The 26,351-nt window shown below is 36.5% G+C and overlaps 6 protein-coding genes and 1 long non-coding RNA gene across 9 annotated transcripts; 4 read left to right on the forward strand and 3 right to left on the reverse strand.

Moving 5' to 3' along the window:
* Positions 1-675: 675 nt before the first annotated feature.
* On the forward strand, positions 676-4,843 carry LOC147921414 (uncharacterized). The gene is made up of 6 exons (XM_087497670.1): positions 676-817; positions 917-967; positions 1,072-1,137; positions 1,514-2,854; positions 2,939-4,777; positions 4,827-4,843. The coding sequence occupies exons 1-6, from the start codon at positions 676-678 to the stop codon at positions 4,841-4,843; spliced, it is 3,456 nt and encodes a 1,151-aa protein (XP_087353796.1).
* A 92-nt stretch (positions 4,844-4,935) lies between these two features.
* On the forward strand, positions 4,936-5,908 carry LOC147921415 (uncharacterized). Its single transcript, XM_087497671.1, has 2 exons — positions 4,936-5,818; positions 5,892-5,908. Exons 1-2 carry the CDS (start codon positions 4,936-4,938, stop codon positions 5,906-5,908), a joined length of 900 nt encoding a protein of 299 aa, XP_087353797.1.
* Positions 5,909-10,192: 4,284 nt separating this feature from the next.
* LOC104763091 (glutathione S-transferase T3-like) lies at positions 10,193-11,155 on the reverse strand. Its single transcript, XM_010486506.2, has one exon. It carries the CDS (start codon positions 11,153-11,155, stop codon positions 10,193-10,195), a length of 963 nt encoding a protein of 320 aa, XP_010484808.1.
* Positions 11,156-13,392: 2,237 nt separating this feature from the next.
* Positions 13,393-15,861, forward strand: LOC104760386 (uncharacterized). The gene is made up of 4 exons (XR_762897.2): positions 13,393-13,607; positions 14,216-14,241; positions 15,226-15,334; positions 15,568-15,861. It is a non-coding gene; the product is annotated as an uncharacterized LOC104760386 (long non-coding RNA).
* Positions 15,862-16,317: 456 nt separating this feature from the next.
* On the reverse strand, positions 16,318-16,775 carry LOC147921416 (uncharacterized). The gene is made up of 2 exons (XM_087497637.1): positions 16,634-16,775; positions 16,318-16,552 (listed from the first exon to the last, which is right to left on the reverse strand). Exons 1-2 carry the CDS (start codon positions 16,686-16,688, stop codon positions 16,362-16,364), a joined length of 246 nt encoding a protein of 81 aa, XP_087353763.1. The 5' UTR covers positions 16,689-16,775; the 3' UTR covers positions 16,318-16,361.
* Positions 16,776-17,756: 981 nt separating this feature from the next.
* LOC104760387 (beta-amylase 8) lies at positions 17,757-21,048 on the reverse strand. 3 transcript variants are annotated; one of them, XR_015589200.1, is made up of 10 exons: positions 20,478-20,940; positions 20,094-20,321; positions 19,940-20,020; positions 19,632-19,835; positions 19,347-19,541; positions 19,073-19,226; positions 18,705-18,965; positions 18,410-18,622; positions 18,103-18,322; positions 17,757-18,005 (listed from the first exon to the last, which is right to left on the reverse strand). XR_015589200.1 is itself a non-coding variant. In XM_010483307.3 (10 exons), exons 1-10 carry the CDS (start codon positions 20,889-20,891, stop codon positions 17,989-17,991), a joined length of 1,998 nt encoding a protein of 665 aa, XP_010481609.2. In that variant the 5' UTR covers positions 20,892-21,048; the 3' UTR covers positions 17,757-17,988. The 3 variants fall into 3 exon arrangements, 2 of the variants coding, with proteins under 2 accessions (XP_010481609.2, XP_087355911.1); XM_010483307.3 differs by having other exon boundaries at positions 19,062-19,226; positions 20,478-21,048; XM_087499785.1 differs by having other exon boundaries at positions 19,062-19,226; positions 19,918-20,020; positions 20,478-20,941.
* Positions 21,049-23,402: 2,354 nt separating this feature from the next.
* Positions 23,403-26,251, forward strand: LOC104760389 (uncharacterized). Its single transcript, XM_010483308.3, has 6 exons — positions 23,403-24,151; positions 24,230-25,144; positions 25,226-25,423; positions 25,522-25,670; positions 25,776-25,886; positions 25,976-26,251. The coding sequence occupies exons 1-6, from the start codon at positions 23,939-23,941 to the stop codon at positions 26,034-26,036; spliced, it is 1,647 nt and encodes a 548-aa protein (XP_010481610.1). The 5' UTR covers positions 23,403-23,938; the 3' UTR covers positions 26,037-26,251.
* The last annotated feature ends 100 nt before the right edge of the window (positions 26,252-26,351 follow it).

Below are 26,351 nucleotides of genomic sequence, written 5' to 3' on the forward strand. Positions count from 1 at the left end.
ACAAAAACTTAAACCATTTAAAATTTGGTATTTAACCCATATAACAACATTTACGTAAAGTTAAGAACTAAACAATTACAATATATTTCATTGGCGTTTGTAAACCATCCAACAACAATAACAAAGAAATTTTAAAAAAAACAACGAAAGAAAGAAATACCTTCGGTTCCCTCTTCGTGCCGTCAAATATAATATTGGTAATATTTAAGGTTTTTTTTGCCTAATGTTTTTATGTATGTGTGTATATTTATAGGGTGTTCTTGGTGATCGTTGAGGCTTTTAAGAAGGGATATTTGTAATTGTATTTTTTTCCCCCCAAATATTTTATGTGCAAATAAAGATTGTGTGTATTCTCATTATGATTGTGGGCATATAGCTGTTGGTATTTTATGGTCATTAAATTACGATAAATAGGGGTTACAAAACGCCTGCCAAAATAAAAACCCCTGCTAAGATATCACCATAGGTCACAGCCTAAACCAATGCTTGAATTTAAAAAATAAACAACCCGTTCTAATAATATTATTAGAAATCAAACTCCAATAAATGGCTTTAACTACTCCAACGTTTAAACGGAATTCAAAAAACTCCAAGTTACTACTACTCCTATATGAGATTAAAAAAAAAAAATAAATAAAGTTCCAATTCCAAGTAATAAGTTACCACATTATCAAGATGGAGACTCCAAGCCCCCAGAAAAAACAGCGCCTGGATGACTCTATAGGAGACCAGCACCCACGTCTCAATAGTCGCCGTCAACTCCTATTCCCATCATCTCATAGTACAACCAGCAATGTCTCCGAGATTAACCCACTAGGTATTGACATATTGCATTGTAGTGTTTAGCGTTTCTTACATGGTGTAATCTCCTGTTGCTGATCCACTTCTTACTAAAGTTAAATACAATAACATGCAGATGTACCATCCAGTAGCACGGCAAGCCCCGTTCAACCGTTACCCAGACCAAGTAATTGTGTATCCTATTATAAGTTCACATACACCTTTGTTTTCCTTAAACTATTTCTAATAAATAACGACTATTACAATGCCAAATAAAAATTACCCGTACAGGCAAGGCAACAGGAGGAACCCCTACCAAAACGAAACCTCCATCAAAATCACGTAAAAGTAAAAAAGGTATGTATGGCCCAAAATTATAATTACTCATTCTCTTCAAGCTTGTGAGTAAATTAAAAATCTTTAGGCCCAAACTCAAAATAAGGCCCATAAAACACCTACTATCCAAAGCAAAGTATATCTTTTACCCCTTTAGAAAACGAGGTTTCACTTCGTTTGTCTTCTACAGAAGTCACCCGTGTTTTCACAACATTGTTTCACGATTTTCAATCGATTTCACAACTTCGTTTAATCTGATTTTGCCCAACTGTTTTTCCCAACAAGGATAAATTATCAGGCTGGTAAATAATTGCACATCCGCACTGTTTTTTACAATCCGCTATATATGTAAATATAATATATCCTCAATCTGACCCAGTTTGTTACCCTGCAACAGCCGAAAATCCTTTCGAACTGCTCCAATGTCCGAAATGTCATGCAATAGTATGGCGTGGAGAAAGTACGGTCAAAGATGGATATTCGGGAACTTTGTTCTACACCATTTGCTGTCAGCGTGGCCGTGTTAAGCTCCCCCCAATATCCGCCCCACCCCCCTTGATTGAGCATTTGATATCAACTTCAGACCACTTTAGAAGAAACATAAGAGTATACAATTCAATGTTGGCCTTCACATCTATGGGTGGGAAAGTGGATACTTCGATTTCAAATACCTCTGGCCCTTTCTCATTTCGAATACATGGCGGGAACTACCACAAAATCGGATCATTGCTTCCAAAGGAAGGGGATCCCCCACGTTATTTGCAGCTTTATATTTTCGACACAGCCAATGAGGTACAAAACCGATTAAATACTATGACCAGAAAACCCAATTCTGAAGACTTGGATCCCCTTATCATGGCTTCTCTGATTGAAATGGTTGATACACATAACCACCTGGCTAAATCATTCCGTAAAATTCGCGACATACATGATGGTGGTGTCCCAGAATTTTCGATTCGAATGGTTGGGCAACGCCGCTACGGCAGACAATATGAGTTACCAACTACTGAAGAAATAGCCGGCCTCATTGTCGGTGATTTATCAGCTACCACATGCGAGCGAGATATTGTTGTTTACCCACACTCAGATGGTTTGCAGATAATCAATGAGAAGCATCCTCGACTTATGAGTTTGCAATACCCGTTGTTGTTTCTATATGGAGAGATTGGTTATCATGATCAAATTCCAAACTTGGATGTCAACGGGAAGTTTCTTAAAAGGTCATTTGTTAGTTTACGGGAATTTTATGCATATCAGTTCCAAACACGGCCTACAGAAGGAATGACTTTAACCAAGAGTGGGAGATTATTTCATCAGTATGCAGTCGACGCTTATACAGCAATTGAGCAAGAACGCCTAAGCTTCCTAAGGAACAACCAGAAGAAATTACGAGCTGACATTTACAACAACATACGTGATGCTGTGGACAAAGGTGATACAGATCCAAAACAGCTAGGTAAACGTGTAATTCTCCCATCATCATTCACAGGGGGTCCAAGATATATGGCAGAAAATTATCACGATGCCATGGCTATTTGTAGAACCTATGGTAATCCAGATCTCTTCATCACCATGACATGTAATCCTAATTGGGATGAGATTACAGAATTTCTAGAGTTGTCCGGAAACAACACACCAAATGATAGGCCAGATGCAGAATGCAGAATCTTCAAACTTAAACTGGGGCAATTGTTAAGCGATATTGATAAAGGCCACTTACTCAGCCCTCCGACAGCAGGTATATATTCCAGTAACAATTAACATCTTTCATTTCTTACCACTTGAAAGGCAAAACTAACAAAAACTCCATCTTCAATTTCAGTTGTCTACACTATTGAGTTCCAAAAACGCGGATTGCCTCATGCTCACATTCTCCTATGGCTTGGGGGAGAATATAAAAGTTTAACACCGGATGAAGTGGACAACATGATTTCAGCTGAAATACCAGACAAAGAGGAAGATCCTGAAGGCTATAGCTTGGTCCAACAACACATGATGCATGGCCCATGTGGAAATGACCGCCCAGCATCACCATGTATGGAGAATGGAGTGTGCACCAAAAAATATCCAAGATCCTACACCGCCTCTACATCAGTGAATGACTCAGGGTATGTTGTTTACAGACGACGAGAAGATGCAACTAAGACAGTTATGAAGGGTAGCACCTTGCTTGACAATCGTTACGTCGTTCCCCACAACATGGCAATTCTGAAGAAATATAAAGCACATATCAACGTCGAAGTCTGTGCTAAATCAAAAGCAGTGAAATATCTTTTCAAGTACATAACTAAAGGGGTGGATAAGGCAACAATTTACCTGGAGAGGAATGGCGAAACAAGCAACAACGAGGGAACTACAGTATCGAAAAAATATGATGAGATACATAACTATCTAGAATGCCGCTATTTATCAGCCTGTGAAGCTATGTGGAGAATATTTGGAAACGACATACACTACAGAAAACCTTCTGTCCAACGGCTAAGATTACATTTGGAAGGAAAGCAGAGTGTTATGTTCAGTGAAACAGGGGATATGGAAAGTGTTATGGATAGGCCATTGATTGAGAGCACTATGTTCACAGAATGGATGGAAACCAACAAGACAGACAGCGAAGCACGGGAACTTACATACATCGAGTTCCCAAAGTATTATGTGTGGAATACATCCCTGAAAATATGGACGAAACGAAAACAAAGGGATAGTATAGGCAGGATTTACAACATCCACCCAAGCTCTGGAGATCTTTACTACCTTCGAATTCGGCTAAACTATGTTAGAGGCCCAACATGTTTTGAAGACATCCGAACAGTCAATGGTTTTATTCACAAGACATACAGAGATGCATGCTATGCAGCGGGTTTATTAGATTCAGACTTAGAATGGCGCGATGCCATGGGTGAAGCCTCTAACTGGGCAACCGCTGCTCAGCTGAGGAGACTGTTTGTCACACTCTTAATCTATTGTGAGGTCGGCTCCCCATCAGAACTTTGGAAACGTTGTTGGCATGATTTATCAGATGATATCCTTCACACCTTGCGGAGAAAATTTGATTTCCCAAGCTATCAGGTGGGTGATGCAGAGCTAGAACAATATACTCTTTTGGAAATCGAGAAGCTGCTTTTGCAAAGTGATAAATCACTTGCTGATTACTCTGACATGCCAACTCCAGATAAAGAGTTACTAAAAGCTTTGACAAATAGCCTGCTACAGGAGGAAAAACGGTATAATGTTCCCAAAGAGCTAGCTGACCATAACAGTCTCTTCGCCACCCTGAACAAAGAGCAGAGGGAAGTGTATGATGCAGTGATAGAGTCTGTTATCGAGAAGAAAGGGAAATTATTCTTTGTTTACGGCCCGGGAGGAACAGGTAAAACATTTCTCTACAAAACTATCATTTCAAGATTACGGTCTGAGAAAAAAATAGTGCTACCCGTCGCGTCATCTGGCATAGCAGCATTACTTCTACCGGGGGGGAGAACTGCTCACTCACGCTTCAAAATTCCTCTCAATGCACTAGACGACACTATGTGTAACATAAACAAAGGAACATTTGTGGCAGAACTCATCATCCAAACTGAATTAATCATCTGGGATGAAGCCCCAATGACACATCGTCATGCATTTGAGGCCCTAGATCGAACCCTGCGGGACCTGATGTCAAGTGAGAGACCCTTCGGAGGGAAAACAGTTGTTCTAGGTGGTGATTTCAGGCAGATTTTACCAGTAATACCACAAGGGAGTAGACAAGACAGCATCATGGCTGCAATTAATCGGTCCTATCTTTGGAGTTCGTGTCATGTATATGAGTTAAAGCAGAATATGCGGCTGAACCCAGACGAGAAACAATTCGCAAAATGGTTGCTGGATGTGGGAGACGGGGTGGCGGAAGAAGTAAAGACAAGTGAAAATGAAATCCTCACAAGCCAAGAAATATTAATGGACGAAAGGTTGTTACTCCGCAATACGAAACATCCGATCGCTGCGATCGTCGCTGAATGCTATGAGGATCTCCAAACATCATACACCAAACAAGAATACTTAACTGAAAGAGCAATTCTCACTCCCAAAAATGACGCTGTAGACGAGGTAAATCAATTTTTGCTAGACCAAATTCCAGGTGAAGTGAAAGAGTACTATAGCTCAGATTCTGTTGCGATTGGTGATAGCAACATGGAGGACGAGAATGGGATATACCCCCCAGAGTATCTGAATTCACTTAAGTTCTCTGGTCTTCCGAATCATGTCTTATCTTTAAAGGTTGGTGCACCAGTAATGCTTCTGCGGAACCTTAACCAAAAAGAAGGCCTCTGCAATGGAACAAGAATGGTTGTCACCAGGCTAGGAGAACGCGTCATTGAAGCAGAACTACTCACCGGAACTCATGTTGGGAAGACTGTCATAATTCCAAGGATAATATTGTCACCCACCGACACAATTTATCCATTCACCCTAAGGAGAAGACAATTCCCGATACGTTTATGCTACGCCATGACAATTAACAAGAGTCAAGGTCAAAGCCTCAAAAAGGTAGCTTTGTATCTTCCGAATCCAGTCTTTAGCCATGGGCAACTGTATGTCGCCTTCTCACGAGTAACCTCTGCCCAAGGGCTAAAGGTCATCAACATGAAGCCTCTTCATGCCAAACCAACAGTCAGTAATGTAGTCTACAAAGAAATTTTCAACGGTCTACCATGGACAAACAGTAAGCCTTCTTTTCAATATTACCGACAGAACAAATATCATCCTCTACAAAACTTATATATTTTTAATTGCAGGACATGAAGACATTTAGCCACATATGCGAAACAAGACCTGGCCACTACCAAAAGGCAAAAGTACGTAATAAGAAATAGGCTGTATCCCTCTCTTTAAATTTTTTAAAAACCCCAAAACAAACAACACTTTAGCATACTCTTTATTATATGTTATTCATCACGATTTAAAATCAAGAAGTTTTGGTGGTAACAGGTAAACAAAAAAAGAAACGGAACCCCATTTCAGGCCACCAAACAAAATCACAACTGCAAACAAGGCATGGAATTGCAAAGTCTCCAGAATAGGACTGAAACCACGTTTACTTTCTGTGTACTTTGCTAAGAAACCAAATTCCCCAGATTACAATAAAATTGAAACTTTAACATTTGCTCAAGTTATTCTGTACTGTACCTATTGTTTGAAACTCTATTAAAACGTCACGGGATAGGCCCAGGAGGAAAAAAACATCAACCTTATTTCAACAGAGCCCGAAAATTGATTAATGACCAAACACACAAGTCCCGGCTTTGTTGACCATAAAAACTCAGACAAACAGGAAAAACACATAAAGTGCCGTATACAAAAATATAAACGAAGGCCTAATTGAGGCCCACACACAGGAAAATACGAAACACAAAACAATGTACGTTATCTCCATAAACCATGCAGCATTAAAATACAAATTTAACTAAAATTCAAATAGTACAATAATATCTCTACATGACCACAACGTAAAAACCCCAGCCAAAAAAAACGGAAACTTATTACTAAATGACAAAATACAGAATAAAAACCCATTAATGCAAAATATAAAGAGTACTCTCCGAGAACATTATATATATAAAGAACTAGACCAAGAAAGAACCGAAACAACAAAACCACACAATGAATCCTATGGCAAATATCAGATTTTCAAACCACTTTCGCCCAATACAAAGTACCATCAATCATCTCCGCCTCAAAATCAACAGACCACTACAAAACCAGTTCAATATCAACTACTCATTCCCTTTTTTCACACGTGAAGTCCACGACCAGTCCAATTCACGACTCAAAGACTTGCTTAAGTATTTTCTCACATTTCACGACAAGGCCGCAAATACAATCACCAACCAAACACTCAATTTCGTCGATGGAGTATTCCTATCAGAGGAAACAATAGCACCACCCTTTGAAGTCATCCTGCGGATTGAAGATTCCAATACAAATGCCTTTACAAGAATGGATTACGAAGTGGTGGTAGATGACTTAGCAAGGACACAAACACAAGCATCCACTGATGAGACAGAGGACTGCATAATATGCCTAGACAACCTAAGAGGCGAAAGAAATATCAATATTTTGCCTTGCAATCACAAGTTTCATTTCCATTGCTTAACTTCATGGTTAAACCAGAATATATGTTGTCCTATTTGTAGGAACGAAAACATACTTATTTAATATTTAAAGAAAATCAGATGATTAATAAAAATAAAATGTTTTACAAATTAAATATTTCCATCAAGGTGACTGAACTAATTACTATGAAATCCATCAAACTGAAGTACATAAAATAATATAACGAAAAAAAATTTAAAAGACACATCAAAAGAAATATTTTGTATTCAAAATATTGTGTCTACATGTTGGGCTTAAAATTACAAAAAAACAATATGTCAATAAAAAATTCGAAGATAACTCTTCAAATACCTTTCTAATAACACAAGACAAATATAGTAATTAAATAAAAATAATCTCACTTCAAAAAGCATTAAAACCCCATTAAACATAAATATAACTCTAATCCTAAAATTCAACATTCATTCATCCCACATAATGCTAAACTTAATATGCACAAGAGGAGTCACATTTATAATATTATATAATAGTGTAGTAAGCTAAACGTATAGTCACATTTATAAAATATATCTACATATGAAATTATATTACTTAAATTTAAACTTCATACTCCACTCCATCATTCCCTTATCTCAAAACTATATATTACATAATCAGGAAAAATAACACTACACCACAACCCACGCGTCGCGTGGGCCGGCACCTAGTAAATATAAGTTCTTTAGACCAACTCCAGATTCTCTTAATTAAACTAATTATATTATTAATATTAAACTAATTAAATCAATTCATTAACAACTTAAACTAAATCACTCCTCCAATAAATAACTTTTATGATAGTTGCTTAATTAATAAAATAATATTTATTAAACAATTTTTTATTAATTATCACATTTTAATAATTTATGAAATAATCAAAACAAAAAAATAGTTTTTTAATTATTTATAATACATGAAAAAACAACATTATTTTACATAATTCATAAATATGAAACATATTATACAAAATCGAAAAATACAAACATAAAATTTTAAATAGAAAAAATGAAATTGGCTCTATTTTTGGTTTGCACCAAATTTTTGCCAGATATGCTTCACCAAATCTTTTTTAAATGATCATGCACGTCTGTATCTTGAACGTCATTTTGAATGTGCATCATATTATTGAGATTTTTTGGCATATTTGTAGAATATGATAAATCCACACGAGAAGTTTCGCTTCCTTCTCCTTCATAGAACTCTGATGGATTGTAGAAATTGTATTCATGTCGTTCGTCTTCCACTATCATATTATGCAATATGATACATGCTCTTATTATTTTGCCTATTTTTTTTTATTCCAAAAAAGTGTGGGATTTTTCACGATTGCAAATCGAGCTTGCAAGACTCCAAATGCACGTTCTACATCTTTCTGGCATGCTTCTTGACATTGAGCAAAGAGTTTTGCTTTTTGACCTTGTGGAAGTGTAATTAATTGGATGAAAGCTGCCCATTTGGGATAGATACCGTCAGTGAGGTAGTACGCCATTTTGTATTGTCGTCCATTGACAACATAGGTAACTCTCAGAGCTCGGCCCTCTACAATATCATCAAACACTGGTGAACGGTCCAAAACATGAATATCATTTAATGTACCTGGTGGTCCGAAAAAAACGTGCCAAATCCATAAATTTTGCGATGCCACAGCCTCTAGTACGATTGCCGGTTTTCCAGATCCACGTGCATATTGTCCTTTCCATGCCGTGGGACAATTCTTCCACTCCTAAGGCATACAATCTATGCATCCTACCATTCCGGGGAAACCGCGATGTTCTCCAATATTCAGTAATCGTTGGAGGTCTTCTGCTGTAGGTCTTCTGAGATACTCGTCTCCAAAAAGAGTTATCACCCCGTCTACAAATTGTTCAAGGCATTTGTGGGCGGTTGTTTCAGCCAGACGTAGATATTCATCCACTGGATCTGCCGCACATCCGTATACCAACATACGGATAGCTGTCGTACATTTTTGAAGTGCTGAAAGACCAAGCCTTCCAGTTGCATCTCGTCTTTGTTTGAAGTACGGAACGCCATTCAATACTACTAACAATGCGCAGGAAAAACGGTTTGTACATTCTAAAGCGACGACGTAACATACTTTGATTGTAAGTCGGGTTCTCGCTAAAATAATCATTCCATAACCGTAAATGGCCCCCCTCCCGGTCTCTATTAATGTGGACTCTTCTGAAAACTGGCAATGGTGGATCTTCTATGTGAGTGCATTGGTATTGAATTTCTTCCACTATATTGTCAACTTCCTCCTCCACCATTTCATCAACTTCTTCATCTGAACTCCAATTTAACATCTTTTTTGATAGGGTTTTAAAGATTGAATCTTTTTGATGTTTTGTTGGGGTAATGAAAAGGGATTTTTAGATATGTTCCGCTTTTTCAAACTTAAGAAAGAGATAGAAGAAGAAACAAGTTCTTGTGGGTAATGCTTGATTTGTTGAAGTTTATACCAACAAAAAAAAAAGAAATGAACTCGGGAGAGAGAAATTGAAAATGATAGAAATTGAGTTGTGAGGAATGAGTTCAATGTCTCTTCAATATATAGAAGAAAAAACACCTAAAACTTAACAATACAAACAACACAAGGAAACGGGAGTAAAAACAACACAAGATCACGGGGGATAACAATACAAACAACTAATTGACGCTTGCTAACGTCCAAAAGTACTAGTACATGCGGTCCACCTTCACGGATGCTCAAAAGCCAAAATAATGCTACGTGAGGTCCACCGTCACGGATGCTCCCTCTTGTGCAACTTCACTACCGTACAATGAAGTTCACATGTCAACTTGACGCCAAAAACCTGAAACATAATTAAGGTTCCAATTAGAAACTGACGAAAACAAAACAAATCCAATCATGTATGCATAACCAACACTAATCGAATCCAAACATGTATGCATAACAAAAACAAACAGAACACAGATTAAGAACCTATGTGTGGGACAACATTTGGTCAGTTAGCTTTTCTCTGAGTTCTCCTTGAGCTGGTGTAAGGTTAGGGTTGTTTAGGAGACTCTCTAGCAATCTCATTCTGTCTTGCCTATCTTTAGCCTGTTGTTCCTTTTCCTTCATGGCAATAATCCAATCTAGTTTAACCGCTGAAACATCCTCACCATCATTACTCACTGCCGCCTTCTTACCTTTCTTCTTGGACGCCTTAACACCTGGAGGCCTCTCCTCAATGCCATCGTTTGTTGAGTTGGATGAGTAAACTCCTTCTGAATCAAGCTTAGTCCTCTTAGAGGTTCCACCCTCCGAGTTCCATTTCTGATCATGCTTGAGTTCCCTCCAACAATGCCCTAGCATAAACGGTTTTTTCATGTCATTCATGTACATCTCATATGCCACCTTCAACACATCATCTTCTGATTCTCCACTCTTCCTTCTTGCACTCGCTTGTGTGTAACAGCCCACAAACTTATTGACTTGGTGGTTTATCTTATTCCACCAAGTCTTACACTGAACAAGCCCTCTACTATTGGTCCCAGATGCTCCCTCGCTTGCTTGGTAATTATCTGACACCCTCTTCCAGAAGGAACCCAACCGCTGTTCATTACTCACAACCGGATCTTTGCTTGTGTTCAACCAAGCGCTTATGAGCCGGACATCCTCCTCTGTAGTCCACCTCTTTCTACTTCCTCTACCTCCCTCGTCTTCATTCTCATCTAAATTAACATCAATACACTCGGAAGGGACAGTGGAAGAGCTAAAGTGAATTGGTTGCGAAAGGAATTGGAAAGGCTGAGAGGGGAAAGATGTGGTAAACTGAGTAGGCTGAGATGTTTCTGTGGAATTTGGTACATGAGGAGTTTCAGAAGTGTTTGAGTCCTGTTGAGAGTTCAACAGGTCTACAAAGTAAGGAGCAGGGAAACTGTAAGGGTTGCTACGATCCATGGATATGTTTTACAGAAGAGAGATATGTTTTAAAGTTTGCTTAAAGAGAGATAATGGGTTGTTACAAATGGGAAATGTTTGTTTAACTGATGTGGTTAAGGAAAAAAGTTATATATAGGTTAAAGAGAGATAATGATATGTTTTAAAGTTTTGATCGGATATTGAGCTAAAGTTTTTAATGTTTATAAGTTTTCAAATTTGTAATGAGTGTCCTAAAAAGAGATATACACTTTTCACTTTTCAGTATATCCCCTAGACTAGACAACTCAAAATGCAGAAGTCATATCACCTTTTAGAACATCAAATCTTATCAGATGGTTAAAGTCAAAAGTTTTTAAAACTACAATCATGGACTGAAGAGTTGTTAATGTCAAGATTTATTTGTAAAACAATCATTGAGTGAAAATTAAGTTTCTCATTTTTAAAAATCAAACTGCCAACTACTACATTTTGTTATGGGAATTAAAATGTAGTATAAAAATAACACACCTTAACAAGATTGTAGATGTGCTACACCATCAAGAGAACCACTACCATTCACCCTAGCACAACCGTCTCTGTATCCTGTTTAAGTGAAAACGACAACAGTTAGAACTAACTCAAAAAGCTAAACTTAACACAAATTACAAAAGCAGAAATATAGAGTTGCTTACTTTTAGGAGTAACACACCCAACAGAGGTCTTTGCCCAAACACACCTCTCTTCGCTCAATACGAAATCTCTGTGGTACACTTGCACGACTCCATGAACACCTCACACAAAACACACAAAACCAGTTAACACGGTTCATCATCAGACTTGAACACAATAGCACATAAAACCACATACTTGTAATAAAACTTCCATTAACAAAAGAGTATAAAACCGGTTACTACTAATCAATCACCAAATAATAACACACGGTTCATGAGACTTTAACACAGCACAACACAAAACCACATTATTGCAAACAAACTTGAACACAACAGACAATTACAACCAGTTACAAATAATCAGAAAACAACACCAACATACGGTTCATGAGACCTTAACAAAACACAACATAAAAACACTTCATTCTAATCAAATTTTAACACTAACAAAGCATACAACAAGTGACTAATTATGAGATAACATATAACAACCTACGGTTTTGTGAGTCTGGTCAAACCCGCAGAGAAGGAATCACATAATTAAACCCAAAGTTAAAGTCAAACCCTACCAAATTTCTGAGATTTAGCCTACCCCGTGAAATCAATACAATTGGAATTGTAAACCCAATCACAATGGATCAGAATTGTAAACCCAGACTCGCATGCATGTTCGATTAAAATTCTCACAAACCCTAATCGGTAATAATCAGACGAACCTTCTGTGTGTGCGATCCGCCAGCTGCTTGACCTCGTTGTCTCATTAATCCCATCACAGGAACCTTCCGCCATCATTATCGCCGTGGGAGATAGAAGGCCTTGAGCAACGAACCGTCACATCGAGTGGAATCTCGATTAGAACACGAAACCTCGACATATCTCTCTCATATATGAAGATCTTTCGTGTTTCAGCCGGAAAATCCAACGATTCAAGGTGAATCGGTGAATTTTCACTGTGAAACGGCGAATCGCAGATGGTTTCGCCGTTTCTCTTACAAAAAGAGAGATATGTCGCAAAGAAAAATAAAAAAATAGAGAAATTTTTTTTTTTTATTCTCATTTATATTTTTCTCCCTGGTCAATCAGAACCGACCACACATTGGTTCTCATTTGATTCTTAAAATCCCTCTCGTGGAACCGATTCTCCTAATTTCTAATTTCTTTTTGGGTTTTTTTATTTATTTTTGAGCCTGAGAATTCCACAGAGAATCCCCAGTGAAATTGCTCTTATGTGATCTTCATGTTACTAGGTTTAGGATTAGCGACCATATCGGGATATATATCACTTGTCACCTAACTGATTGAGAGGCATCCAAACCGGAATTGATACCAAATCCACGTGGCAGTCACAGATTACGTCACGTGATGGTAGTTAAACCTAGTTATAGGACGCGGCCGGAAAAAAAAAATATGATGTCATGTCATGTGAGTGAGACACGCGTAGATAAATAATTGGTTTGTCATTTTGATTAAATACTCAGCAAAAGGAGGCTAAAGTATTCTCTCGATATTTGATTAAAGGACCTAAAAAAAATAAAATCAGAGAAAAAAATCTTTGCCTGATTTGATAACTGGTTCTTCTTCTCTTTCATCTTTCTTTTTTTCTCCAATGAGAGAGAGATACGGATGATGGGTTAAAAAAAAAGTTACCGGCGGTCTCGGATTCGCTTGGTGCAGGTTGGGAACTGATTGGCTGACACCGACTTTTGTTTTGTCGTCATGGTTGGTTTGTCAGCTCCCGCCTTGCATCAACTGAATCGGAGTCTGAGGTGAAAATATAAAAAGGATCCGAATATTAGATCTGACTCGATCTTCATCTTACGGTAGGACCTTGTAATATTTGTTGAAAGTTGCGTGATTCGTTTGATTTATAGTATTGGGTTTTATTTCCAAATCCATAAATATTTTAGTACTTTTCTCCTCAAATATTTAGTCTTTTTGTTTTGTTTTGAGGATTTCAAGAAGATTGATGTATTTGTTTTGAAATTATAGGATCTAGGGTTTTAGAGCTATATAGATCTTAACGATGTTTAATGGGTGATTGAATTTAGATTTCAACAGATTCTGATGGGGGGACTCTGTAAAACTCGAAGCTTTATGGTTTATGTGGTTTTTGAGCATTTTTTTTAGGGTTTATGTTGATTCTACGGTTGCTACGTTATTGATGATGAGATTTGATTGTGATCAATTCAATTCTTTATAGGTTAAAAAAAAGGAATGTAACTGAATTCGATGTATTAAATTTGTTTGGTAAAGTTTTGTCCTTAACTTTTTGGTTCGGTTATATAGAAATTGACCATGCTTGCTTACAATACCGTTCAATTATGTCAAATCGGATTATATGGGTGATTGATTGGCTTATAATGATGAATGTAATTTGGTTAATGTGTGACTCACAGAATTTTTATGTATGGTTGGTTAATACAATTAGGTTGGGCCGAAGAGAAATGGAGAAAGGTATTCTTGCAGATGCAAATTTCTTCTCTCAATATCCTAATATAGGCTTTTTGTTTGTTGCTGCTAACCTTATTTCTTATGCATTTTTGTGTTTACTTTCTTATGAACAATTTATCAAATTTTCGCGCGGATACCTTTTTATCTTCCGTGGACGAATAAAAAGGACATGTTTTGCCTTTTTCCTCTTTTCTTTTGTCTTTTAAAAATTTTGTTGGATCTAAAAATATCAAATACAAGAATGAAAAACGGGGAAATGTAGAAAAAAATCATGAACTTACAAAATATCTAACTTGTATTGATTTTTTTCAAATAAACCATGACTTTTTGTTGATTTTCTAAAACGATCACCAACTTCGTAAGGTGATTTTTTCAAATAAAACATAATTTTGAATTGTTAGACATAACAATTTAACGGTTTGATTATCTATTAACAGGTACTTTTAAATAGTACAGTTTTTTATGATTCATTTAAAAATCAATTTAATGTTTAATAGTACAATAAAGTCAATAACACTTTCAAATAGTACAATAAAGTCAATTTAATGTTTAACAAATTTTACTAATGTTATGTCTTATTCTAGTTTGCATTGAAACGGAGACGAATTCGTGGAAGCGTTTCAGAAACGAAAAACGATTTTTTCTAAAATTAAAAAATAGAAACGTTTTGGAAACGTATGTATATATATCTGAATACCAAACATAAAACCAATATCAAAAGAAATATTTGAAGCAACACAAATTCAAAACATAAATGTTAATTAGTTGAATTAAAACACTAATAATATTAAATATTTATGTCTTATCTATATATTTTCAATTTATTTTATTTATTAAGTTTGTATTTTCTAAGCTAGAAAAAAAATTAAATCGTGTTTCCGAAACGAAAAAGGAGTTTCCATCGTGTTTCCAAACAAAATTCTAGAAATCATGTTTCTATGACTTGTTTCCGTATTTTCACAAGTTTTCGTTTCTAAAATGTTTCAGAAGCGGAAACAGACCTTAAAAAGAGTTTCTATACAACATAGGTTCGAAGCTATAGATAAATGGGAAAGCGTTTCATGCTCTCAAGAACCACCAAAATTCCATAATCAAGGTATACACGCAGACCACACAAATAATTATGTTGTTCTTTTGTTTTTTTATCATAAATTATAACTTAAGAAATAATTGGTAGTATAGTATTACAAAAGAACAAAACAATGACGCTTATGTTGTTCTAGTGTGAGCTTTGATCACACTAAAACCTTGTGATTTGTGATTATGTTGTGATTAAAACAACATAATTTGTGATTTGTGCATAATTTGTGATTTGTGATTAAAGCTCAGGTTAAGATAGCGTCATTGCTTTGTGGCCTATGCAGACCAAGTCAAGATCATCTTCTTCCTCGTCTTAACCTGAGCTTTAATAATTGGTATTATAGTATTAATTCCATTCTTCTTTTTTTCTTGACCTTGTAAGACTTTTTTTTTTACTCTTTTCTGTTTTTTTTACTATTTCCATCTTTTAGATTTCTCGATTCTGTCGAGTATAGTTTTACTAAATAGATCAAGATTTTGTTGTATACTGTTAGAATTCATATTCCCCTTTGTTTATCTATCTCTCCTTTTTTTTTTTTTTTTTTTGAAACACATATCTCTCCTAAGCTATCTAAGTTCTTCACTGATCTCTCTTACTATTTATTGTTTCATATATATATATATATATATATATATATATCCTAGAGATGTTTGTAACTATATTCTATATATAGGACAAAGTCATGTTCCAAAATACAATACTTACATATAGAACATTTAAAAACCAATTTTCATATATACATTTATCATATATTATTGTGTGAAACTAAATGAGCAGAAATAACGAAATTTCGTTCAAACCAAACAATACATGGAACATTCTAATTACGTTGAGAATTAAATATACAAGAAATTAGTGATATAGCAACATAGAAAATTATTGCAACAAACCAATATATCATTAAAAAAAATTAGAATTGCCTTGCTTGTTTTAGTTTTCACCATACAACTCTCAAATGTAACATTGATGTACACAATATATATCAAATAATTTTATAATTAGTGAATATATAATTTATTTATTTGATAAAACATGATATAAATTAGCATTTGCAGAAACATATAAAAATATTTTGACGGGGAATACAAGTTAAACGACACTTTTTATCGCAGGTCATATTTTGTAGATCCACCATAGACGGCGAAGCTTCATGTTGCAAAACAAGCTGAGAAGTTTTTTCAGGCAATAAACTTCGTGTTGCTTCAACACCCCGAAATGTTACGATAGTCATCACTACAAATCAAACGATATTTTATTTTATGAGTTATAAACATAAACATGTACTTTCATATATATATGAAATATGAAACTAACCGGATGTAACAATCAAGAAAGTAACGAAAGAAAACTTCATTGTTTTTTTCTCCATGTAATTAACTTTTACAAAAGTTGATGAGGATATGGTTGGTATCTAAGGCTGTCTGAGCTATTGTGGAACTGTTTTTATAGAAGGGAGATATGGTATGTTTTGGTCAAAGTCAAACACATGTCAAATTATACATAATAACTCCTATTTAATAAGGTCAACAAAAATTTGTAATTTATAGAAAATCAATAAAATTTAAACATTTAACTCATCACAAACAAAATTTATGATTTTTTCAGCACTTTTGGTAAGGTCATAACTTTTTTTTGACATTTTTTGCCAATTAAAAATCTGAAATTTATCACAATATTTTTTTTTTTAAAATGTAACCTTTTGACCAAAGTTAATGAAATTATTGGTGTAATCTCGGATTCGGCCATTGTATGTTTTCTAAAAATAATTTAGTCAAAAGGTTTAAGTGCAACAGTTTCGGTTCTGTGGAGTGTGGATTACTAATTACCTTCTTGTTATCCTCCAAATTATGTGGCAGAATGTAATAAAGTTGGTTTCTCAAAAAATATTTTCTTTTGGTATGTCAAATTATATTTGCAAATTCCATTCCTCAGAAAAATATATATACAGCATTTAACTTAAGAATCGAACTGAAGCCCCAACATTAAGTTATTTTCTCCTTTTTTTTTTTTGCTTATTTTTAAGAATTAATATTCAAAATAAAATTGTACAAAAATTACGAATAAAAGTAGAGATATTAAAATGTTTAAACCCACTCCGTTTAAACCCATCCCAATTAAACCCATTCCGTTTAAATCCATCCCAATTAAACCCACCCATTTAAATATAAAGTTTATACTATAAACCCATTTAAGTCCATTTAAATTTGAAACCCATTTAACCATACCCAATTAAACATACATTGACCTATTTAAACCCATCAAACCTATTATATAATTTTAGTGATAATATGCAATTTTGTGGTATAACAATTTTGGCGGAAAAACGTGTCTTCCTAAAATTTTTTTTTTATTGACAGAAAAATTTGGATTATTGGTTTTGGTGGGAAAACATGGTTTTGAGGAAAAAAAAAATTTGAATTGGATAATGGATGAGAAATTTGCAAAACAGGAAATACGTTAATTAGTAAGTTCGTCTTCAACTAGTGAAGTGTTAGGTAGGGGTCATACTGCAGATAAAAAAGTTCTCTATTCTTAAATATAGGCCCTGAGGACGATTAACAAAAAAAAACAGATTATGAAGTTTTAAACAAAAGACACTTTTACTTAAAGAATCCAAAGACCATGCAGCTCCTAGTGATCGGTTTTGTGTTCCAATTTCCAAACACTGTTTATCTCTGTATGTCGCCTGCAAAGAAACAAGCAGAGTTACAGAGTTGAAAAGAACAAAGGATTTTACAATCGAGCTTAGGGGAAAGCACAATCGAGTGTGCGGGTAAACTCACCGTGCATGCGTTTTATGAAGTAGTCCAAATCTGGAAAGCACGTATATCCTTGAACCAGATGAGATGGTTGACGATACGTGAAGAAGGAGAAGTGATAACTATCTGGATGGTTTCTTGGTTTTGCTATATCGATTAATCTCATACAACCTTCTCTATCGAAACAAGTAATTGCATTCTCCCCTCCGATAAGAAGTTGCTTATCCCAAGCTGCATTAATAACCTGCCACCAATAACAAAACTTAGGCTAAAGATTACATTTGCGGAGAAACAATAAAAAGCTACAGTCATCAATCATAAGTGTCATTACCTGCCAACTTAAACCTTCTGGATCAGCTAATGCTTCTTCATGCTCATTGGGAGACATTTGCGGTCCAGGGCACACAAACTTCACAGTCACAGAATACTTCTTCAAAGTTTCGAAAAGAGGAGAGTACCCATCACGGTTTGAAGGGTTATAGTATCCTGCAGTTAATTCAGCAGCATGACTAGCTGTCTTGTAAGACCAGTAAATCGCCGGTATCTGCATTGTTTTTTTTTGTGTATGAGTCTCATTGTTATAGACATCACTGGTTTTGAAGGATAAGTGCCAAAAAAAATTATACCTTGACAATAATCTTTGTCTCCTCAAACGCGAGATTTGCAAGAGACAGAACATTCTCAGCATGGCCGATTAGCAATTGTGAGTACCAATTTAAGAAGAAGCGGCCGTAGTAGCTGTCATATTCACCTCTTTCTTGGAAGAAGCCAGTTTCATGTGGTTGAGAATTGTATTGACCAGCATTCTCTGGTCCTTTACCCCAGAAAGCAAATCCTCGTGATTTTGCTTCTTTTTGCAGATTCAATTGTGAATATTTGTCATAACACTGCAATAGGATAAACAGTAAACTGATACATTAAATCGTATGCTCAGACTTCATCAGTCATAAGCTAGAAGTAAAGTTCAGCAATCTGACAAATACCTGAAACTCACCAATACCGGGATAAATCCAACCCATCCTTTCTGGGAAAGATGGGTACTTTAGTTCACCAGAAGCTCCAAGACCAATCTCAACTGAAGCAATTAGTCCTTCCACAAACAAGTCATCAAATTCTGACCGGAAGCTTCTCATAAAATCAAAATAGACCTGAATAATCAAGTGTTAACATGAAGAAACAAGAATCTAGACCGTACAAAGAAGAGGAAGTGAGACATAGTAAACAAAAATGCTTAACAGTTTCGGATCAATGAGTGTTCCTTTAAGTACCTCTATACCACTTCGTCCATGCAATACCCGTTCCTTGTCAATGCTCCAATTTAAACACTCAAAACTTCTTCTTCCTTCACGATCAGTGAAAAATATGTCTGGATTATCTTTCCCAATCTCTAACACCCATTGTGGCAACGAGATAATCACATTTCCAGATACATTCCCTCCATATTCATGAAATGCCATCACCACCTTCAAATAAAACATATGCAAATTGCTAAGATATTATAAAAAGACAGTTCTTTATCGCCATAGTTACAGTTTACCTAAACAATTTCACACCTGTAGTTTAAGTTTGAAGTCTCTAATAAGGTTAAAGAGCTCCCTATAGCCAGACCATACATATTTCTGAGGATTCCAACCTTCAACTATTCCCCACCAACAATCTATTACCACTCCATCAACATTTAATGACTTCATGTAACTTAATTCTTGTCTTACACCATCAGGATCAACCAACTGGCCAAAGCTGTCTATAATCCCAACCTGTAAGACAAAGTATAGAACTTTAGCTCAAGAAAATAAGGACGGCAAACAAAAGTGGTAAAATAACTATGTAAAAACACACAGTTGTATCATCAGGAGCTCACTGGAAGCATGGCGTACACAGGGACATAAAAGCTCTCTGTGAAGTCATTACGTGGCTCTGTGGAATGAACATCTTGAATAAGCTGAAAAACCAACAAAAACTGTTAGATAAGAAGAATGAAATGAAATGAATTTAACTTAACTGTTCTTATTCACCTGATTAGCTTCCAAGCATCCAACTGAAGTGATAGGACTAGCACCCGTATACCTTCCATTCCCGGGATGATCATTCTCCGCGATAACAACGGAATCAAGAGACACAGGAGAAAGGTTCTCATCTATTCTAAGAACTGAATGCTGCTGACATTCAAGTGCAGCCTTAGCACAGTTCTTCAAAGTACTAGAAGAAAGAGGACTCTCAATAGATCTCGTCGGATACTGAACCTATCCAATGGCATAAAACAAACATTGATAACAGAACAAAAAGCTAATAACTTTGGGAACTTCAACACATATTTGGATCAAATTAATCAGCTTTTCATATAAACACAAACTAAAAATAGCTTAAAGAGTCATATCAAAGTTTTGAAATTTTCGAACCACATGGTTTGGTTGATGTGACTGTCGGTAAGTAGTACCGTCGGCGTCAACACTCCAACCAGCTTCACGAGCCAAAGCAGCGATCACATCGTTCATATCAGCACGAGCCGGTAACGGGAAATTACCGTACTGTCTCAATCCGGCGAGCATTCTACTTGTGATTGCTCGTCTATGTCTTTCTCTAAGCTTCGTTCTCTCTTTCTCCTTCTCTCTTTCTCTCTTCCCTTTCCCTCCTCCTCCTCCTCCGCCGCTGTCCGTTGGAACTATTGATGCTGCTGCAGCCGTGGCGGCGAATCCGCGGGGACGGCGAGTCTGTGGATGGTTGAGGTTTCGGTTGGGGAATTGATCCGGGTCCGACGGAATCGGGTCGAGATTCGGATCTTGCGAACCGGTGTTGTTGTTCAGAGTGTGCATTTTTTGGTGTCGTGAATATTTTTTGCTCGCCTCTCTGATGTTTCCAGTTTGAGATTTTTTTTTGGAACTTTATGGATTTACAAATGAAGGTCTGTAATTATGGTTAATTACGTTAAACGTCTGTCATTAACAAAATCACAAATATAACACAGAACCTGTTTCACACAAAGTAAACATCAGTAATAAATTCTTCATGGATTTTCATAAATTCTTTTTTTTTTTTTTTTTTTTGTAAAAATTAAAATTGTGAAACACCATTTGTAAATTCGACTTAGTTTGGGTAAAAAAAAAAATGATACAAAGATACAAGAATAGTGTCACTCTCACATTTCAGACATTCTAAAACCAAGAAAACCGATAGGAAACATACAAAGAAATTTATCTCAAAAAAAAATATATGCTAATACATATGGATGCAAAGACAAAGAACAAACAGGATAACACAATCGATTTGGAAAAATAAATTGTTTTGGGAAAAGATATGTTTTGCATTTTCTATACAAAAATTTGCATAACAGCTCCCATGTTGTCCTCTATTATTAGTCGGAGTCACATACACAAAGTACATGAAATAACTAAATGATTATACAAATAGGGTCCATATGATATTGCAAAAAAAGATCCTAAATATGTGTGAAAAATGTAAAACATAATGTAACATTTCGAAATAGAAGAATTATATAAAATACAAAATTCAGTTCAATATATATTTTTTTTTTTTTGACGATCAAACTCCATATATTAAGTTATCGGAGATGACTTTCTCCGAAAGAGAGCCAATTAGGTACCGACGAGCTTACATGGGAAAACAGAAACCTTGTGCTCTTGCACATTTCATAAGTTTATCGGCACGGATATTATCCTCTCGGGAAATATATCTAATACTGAAATTAGCAAATTTATCTCTGAAATGAATAAAATCCTTCAATTCTGATGAAAAGGTCGGCCAATCCTCGATATTAGACGTCATCCTTAGTAGGTCTAAACAATCCGTAGCAAAAAGGGCTTTATCCAAGTCCAACGCTAATAAGCACTCCATAACCCAAATAAGGGTATCTAACTCTGCATGTAATGGGGATAAGCTTCTGCGCGATCCTTTTAGCCCCATGTGCAGGATTCTATCACCGATAGACGCAATCCAGCCATGCCCACTCCTATCCACCTCTGTATGCCAAGATCCATCTATAAAGCATACAAGGGATTCTTGAGGAATTGAGATCGAAGGTATGCATGCTTCTACTACCGCTGGTGCTAAGTCTCTGTTATTTGCTCTTCTCCAAACTTCTTCTTCTTGGATAGCTTTCTCCAGTGTATCTTGCGGAGATTCAGAGATATTTTCAAACACTTTCTTATTTCTTGCCTTCCAAATGTACCACATCATCCACGGGAACATTCTCAAGTTTTGATCAGTTGCACCAGAGTCTCTGCCACGCCCATATAGAAAATCGAGGTTGCTATATAGGGAAGATGAAGGGAACACCATAGGATGGGAAGGGATTGTCGATAAAGCCCATACTTGACGTGCTGGGGGGCATTCAAATAACATATGGTTTATAGTTTCCTCCTCCGCTCCACATCTAGGACAATCTTTATCTCTACCAATATGGCGATAATGCAGGCGTTGACATGTTGCCAAGCATCCAGTCACACATTGCCAAACAAAATGCTTAAGCTTCCGTGATGTTTTTAACTTCCATGCTTGCGCCTTAAGTGTCGTAACACTAGGTCCCTGAGAAGGGAGGTCGCAAGCAGGGCGAGAGATAGCTCTCGCGGCTTCGTATCCAGATTTAACGGTATAATTTCCAGACTTTGTCAGAGTCCAAGAATAGCCGTCCCTCAAGGCATTCAAGCTCGGTTTAATCCCCAAAATAAGGGTAATTTCTTTCGGGGGGAAGAGTTCCCGAAGACGTTCAATTTTCCACTTTTTTGTGTTGAAATCTATCAAGGTGTTAACACAAATCAAAGGATTTCTCTCACTAGTTAAACTTTGGGGTGGCCGTGCTGGCGTATCTGGGATCCATGGTTCAGTCTAGATGCACGTATTAAAACCCGAGCTTATGGTCTTACGAATTCCGTACGAAAGAACCTGCTTTGCTGCCAACATGCTCCTCCAGCCATACGAAGGTCGATTTGATACTTGTATCTCTAATGGACTACAATATCGAAAGTATCTTCCTTTTAGAACTCGGCTAAGAAGGGAATCTGGATATCTCAGCAATCTCCATAGTTGCTTTGCCAAAAGGGCAAGATTAAATTCTTCTAGTGTTTTAAAGCCTAGCCCACCTTCCGAAAGTTGAGTACACAATTGCTTCCACGATATCCAGTATAGTCCTTTACATTCAGCTCAATATATTATACTACAACTAGTTTTATTTTTTCGAATATCATTTATTTGTTTTCACTTTAGTGGTTCAACAGTGTGTGTGTTTGTTTTTGACCGTTTCAAAGTAAAATTCAATTATAGTCCACAACGAAGTCCTATTAATGATTGCCCAAAAGATTAAAGATTTTGAACTCAAACTGTTATAATAATTTGAAAAGAAAGAAAGAAAAGTAAAGAGAAAAAAAAATAAAGAAATGAGAGTTTTTGGTTAATTGTTCCCTCCCGTTCGAACATAAAAAACACACTCTTCCCGTAAAAGTCTCTCTCTCTATCGCAGATAGGTGCTTTGTCTCCTTCTTCGATAACTCCGATCACCTAAAAAAATCTTTCCTTTGGTTCAAAGCATCTCTCTTTGATTGAAAGACACCACACATATGACATAACTTAGTTCCTACATTAATTTTGAGGGTATTCTTGCAATTTTTTTTACCCCTTCTCCATCGAGTTTTAGATCTGGGATTCAATAATTAGGGCTTTTGATTCTGCATTGCCAATGACGAATTCGGGTTTCAATGTTAAGATCTGAGTATAAAGTTTCGATCTTTTTGATTTTGACTTGGGAGGTTTCGATTGTGTGGGTTAGATAGAACAAGAATAGGGAAAAAAAACTTGTGGGTCTTGTGGCAATGATGTGATTTTAGCATTTTGCTTTTTTGAGAAGAAGATGGGATCTGGGCGGAGCAAATCATATCGAGGCTCGTCTGTGGTGAGAGGAGATGATGATATCGACGTGGCTCAACCTCCTCCCTTGTCTTCTAGTGGTGGTGGTGGTAGCAGGAGAAGATCAAAGAGTCTTTTTTGTGGTCTTCACTCTTCTTGTCTTGCTTCATCTTCTACTTCTCACGACAGTGACGATGATAATAATAATGATGACCAGGTCTGGCTTTTGATTATTTAATGTAATTTCAATTGCTTTATGAAATTAGGTCATTTCATGAGTCTTTGATTTCTTTAGGTGTGTAATGGATGGATGAGGAAGAGTCATGGAAGTGTTTCACGGCGTAGAATGGAATCGAGGAATCAAAGAGATGATTCAGATTGCTATGATAAAGAATTGACAGATGAGAAGAAATCTGAAAACGAAAGACGTTGTGATGAGCTTGAGCTTAATGATGACTGTGGTGTTGAAGAGGAAGAAGAAGCTAGTGTAAGCAATGTACAGATGAGAAATGTTAGCGGTTCTATTCAAGAATCTTCTACTCCAGGTCGTGTTTTTTCGCATTTCAAATTCATTCCTGGTAACATAAGCTCTAGACTTAGCAGAGCTTCAAGCTCAAGATCCTTCAACACTACTTATCCTGTATCTTCTTCTTATCGTCGAGAAGGAGGTATTACTTCACCTTCAGAATCTGCTGTTAGGCTCACTGATAGAGTCGAGTCTCCGAGGATTCCTGTGATTGACAATGTAGTTAGAGATATTGATGCCATGAGGTTTGGGGAAGATGGTAGCTTACGGTCTCCAGGAGTATTTAATGTTATGGACACTACTTATGCTGGAATTCTTGATAGAAGACATGTTGTTCGAGAACCTTCCAATGAGCGGAATGTTAGATTTAGCAGAACTCTGAGTGTTGGAAGACTCCGTGACAGAGTTCTTCGTCGATCTTCACTCTCTGATTTCACATTCCGTGCTTCTCCACATCAGGGGGAAGAAGATATGGATCTCTTCTCTGCTGGAACCGCAGCAGCAGAGGATACTCCTGTAACTTCAACGTCTATACTAAATCGTTCTGCTTCTACAATTCGAAGGACCTTATTTGGCCTTCAAGATCACGAGACACCAGCTCCTCTTGTGAGAGAAGGGAGGTATCAAGGTTTATTAGAACACAGATCAGATTTCCTTGAAAGGAGGAGGAGAATAAGATCGCAGGTTTAAAACTCGTCGGTTATCTCTTCCTTAATGTGTCTGATCAACTGAAGATCTAACTAACCGATATAACTGATTCCACAGGTTCGCGCTCTTCAAAGATTAGGAAGCCGGTTTGAGAATGTCACAAGCCATCATGATAGATCTTGTGTCTTATCAGGTGAAGATCAAGCAGGTCGTTGCACATGCCGTGCCGGTACTACCACACCAGTAACTACCGATGAAACAAATGCAAGAGCTAGCATCTCAAGGATAGTATTGCTAGCTGAAGCTCTCTTCGAGGTAAATACATGTCATTGGGGTTCCCATTAACAGCTTTTTGCCACTCTATTAATCTCTCTCCTGTATCCTAAGGGTTTCAAGTGTATTTTTCATTTTAGGTACTTGATGAAATTCATCAGCAATCTGTTGTCTTATCCTCTCAACAACCATCAGTATCATCTATAGGATCTGTTCCTGCACCTAATGACGTTGTGGATTTATTACCGACAAAAATTTATACTAAGTCACAAAGCGAGGATCCGTCACAGTAATGCCTTCTAAATTCTCATTGTTTTATTGTTCTATTGTGGTCCTCAAAAGTGCAGACCTAATAGTTAAACATGTTTTTGTCTTGTCTCTTTGGAATGTTTAGATGTTACATATGCCTTGTGGAGTATGAAGAAGCAGACACTATAAGGACACTTCCTTGTCGTCATGAATTCCACAAAACCTGTGTGGATAAATGGCTCAAGGAGATTCACAGGTATGATGAATGTGAATTGTGGTGACAATTAACTTTTTTGCTTTTTCGGTGTACGAGATGATTCTGATGATGCTTTTACGGTGATGCAGAGTATGTCCGTTATGTCGAGGAGATATTTGTAGACATGATCCATCATCTCAACAACATTGATAACAGTCTTACATACATGATGCTTAAAGATTCTGATTCTACTAGAGACCAAGAACAGTCATGGGTTTTTTTGTCTACAGCTGTATCAAAAAATGTTGTGTTTTGCTTGTTGTTTGTAGCTTACAAAAATTCATACTTTTGAAACATGTAAACATATGAACCAAATTGATCCACACATGTAAACTCAGTAAATCGATTGATGTTGTTCATGTGAATCTTTTTTTGTTTTTTCTATTGTAATTTCTGTCAATGTGGTCACAAGTTAGAAGCTAATATGTTCCAAAACAGTTGAACCCTTAATTCGTAAGATTGATT

The sequence above is a fragment of the Camelina sativa genome, chromosome 18 (assembly GCF_030686135.1).
Source record: "Camelina sativa cultivar CO46 ecotype springtype chromosome 18, ASM3068613v1".
Classification (NCBI taxonomy): Eukaryota; Viridiplantae; Streptophyta; class Magnoliopsida; order Brassicales; family Brassicaceae; genus Camelina; species Camelina sativa.

What these genes read in the sequence shown, in the direction of transcription:
- LOC147921414 (XM_087497670.1), top strand. Translation starts at nt 676, where the DNA reads ATGGAGACTCCAAGCCCCCAGAAAAAACAGCGCCTGGATGACTCTATA. An exon ending in CTCCGAGATTAACCCACTAG is followed by an intron (nt 818 to 916) that starts GTATTGACATAT and finishes AATAACATGCAG; the next exon opens with ATGTACCATCCAGTAGCACG. An exon ending in ATCACGTAAAAGTAAAAAAG is followed by an intron (nt 1,138 to 1,513) that starts GTATGTATGGCC and finishes ACCCTGCAACAG; the next exon opens with CCGAAAATCCTTTCGAACTG.
- LOC147921415 (XM_087497671.1), top strand. Translation starts at nt 4,936, where the DNA reads ATGCGGCTGAACCCAGACGAGAAACAATTCGCAAAATGGTTGCTGGAT.
- LOC104763091 (XM_010486506.2), bottom strand. Translation starts at nt 11,155, where the DNA reads ATGGATCGTAGCAACCCTTACAGTTTCCCTGCTCCTTACTTTGTAGAC.
- LOC147921416 (XM_087497637.1), bottom strand. Translation starts at nt 16,688, where the DNA reads ATGGAGAAAAAAACAATGAAGTTTTCTTTCGTTACTTTCTTGATTGTT. An exon ending in TTTCTTGATTGTTACATCCG is followed by an intron (nt 16,553 to 16,633) that starts GTTAGTTTCATA and finishes TTTGATTTGTAG; the next exon opens with TGATGACTATCGTAACATTT.
- LOC104760387 (XM_010483307.3), bottom strand. Translation starts at nt 20,891, where the DNA reads ATGCACACTCTGAACAACAACACCGGTTCGCAAGATCCGAATCTCGAC. An exon ending in GATGCTTGGAAGCTAATCAG is followed by an intron (nt 20,021 to 20,093) that starts GTGAATAAGAAC and finishes TTGGTTTTTCAG; the next exon opens with CTTATTCAAGATGTTCATTC. An exon ending in CTGTGTACGCCATGCTTCCA is followed by an intron (nt 19,836 to 19,939) that starts GTGAGCTCCTGA and finishes TTTGTCTTACAG; the next exon opens with GTTGGGATTATAGACAGCTT.
- LOC104760389 (XM_010483308.3), top strand. Translation starts at nt 23,939, where the DNA reads ATGGGATCTGGGCGGAGCAAATCATATCGAGGCTCGTCTGTGGTGAGA. An exon ending in GGAGGAGAATAAGATCGCAG is followed by an intron (nt 25,145 to 25,225) that starts GTTTAAAACTCG and finishes CTGATTCCACAG; the next exon opens with GTTCGCGCTCTTCAAAGATT. An exon ending in TAGCTGAAGCTCTCTTCGAG is followed by an intron (nt 25,424 to 25,521) that starts GTAAATACATGT and finishes TTTTCATTTTAG; the next exon opens with GTACTTGATGAAATTCATCA.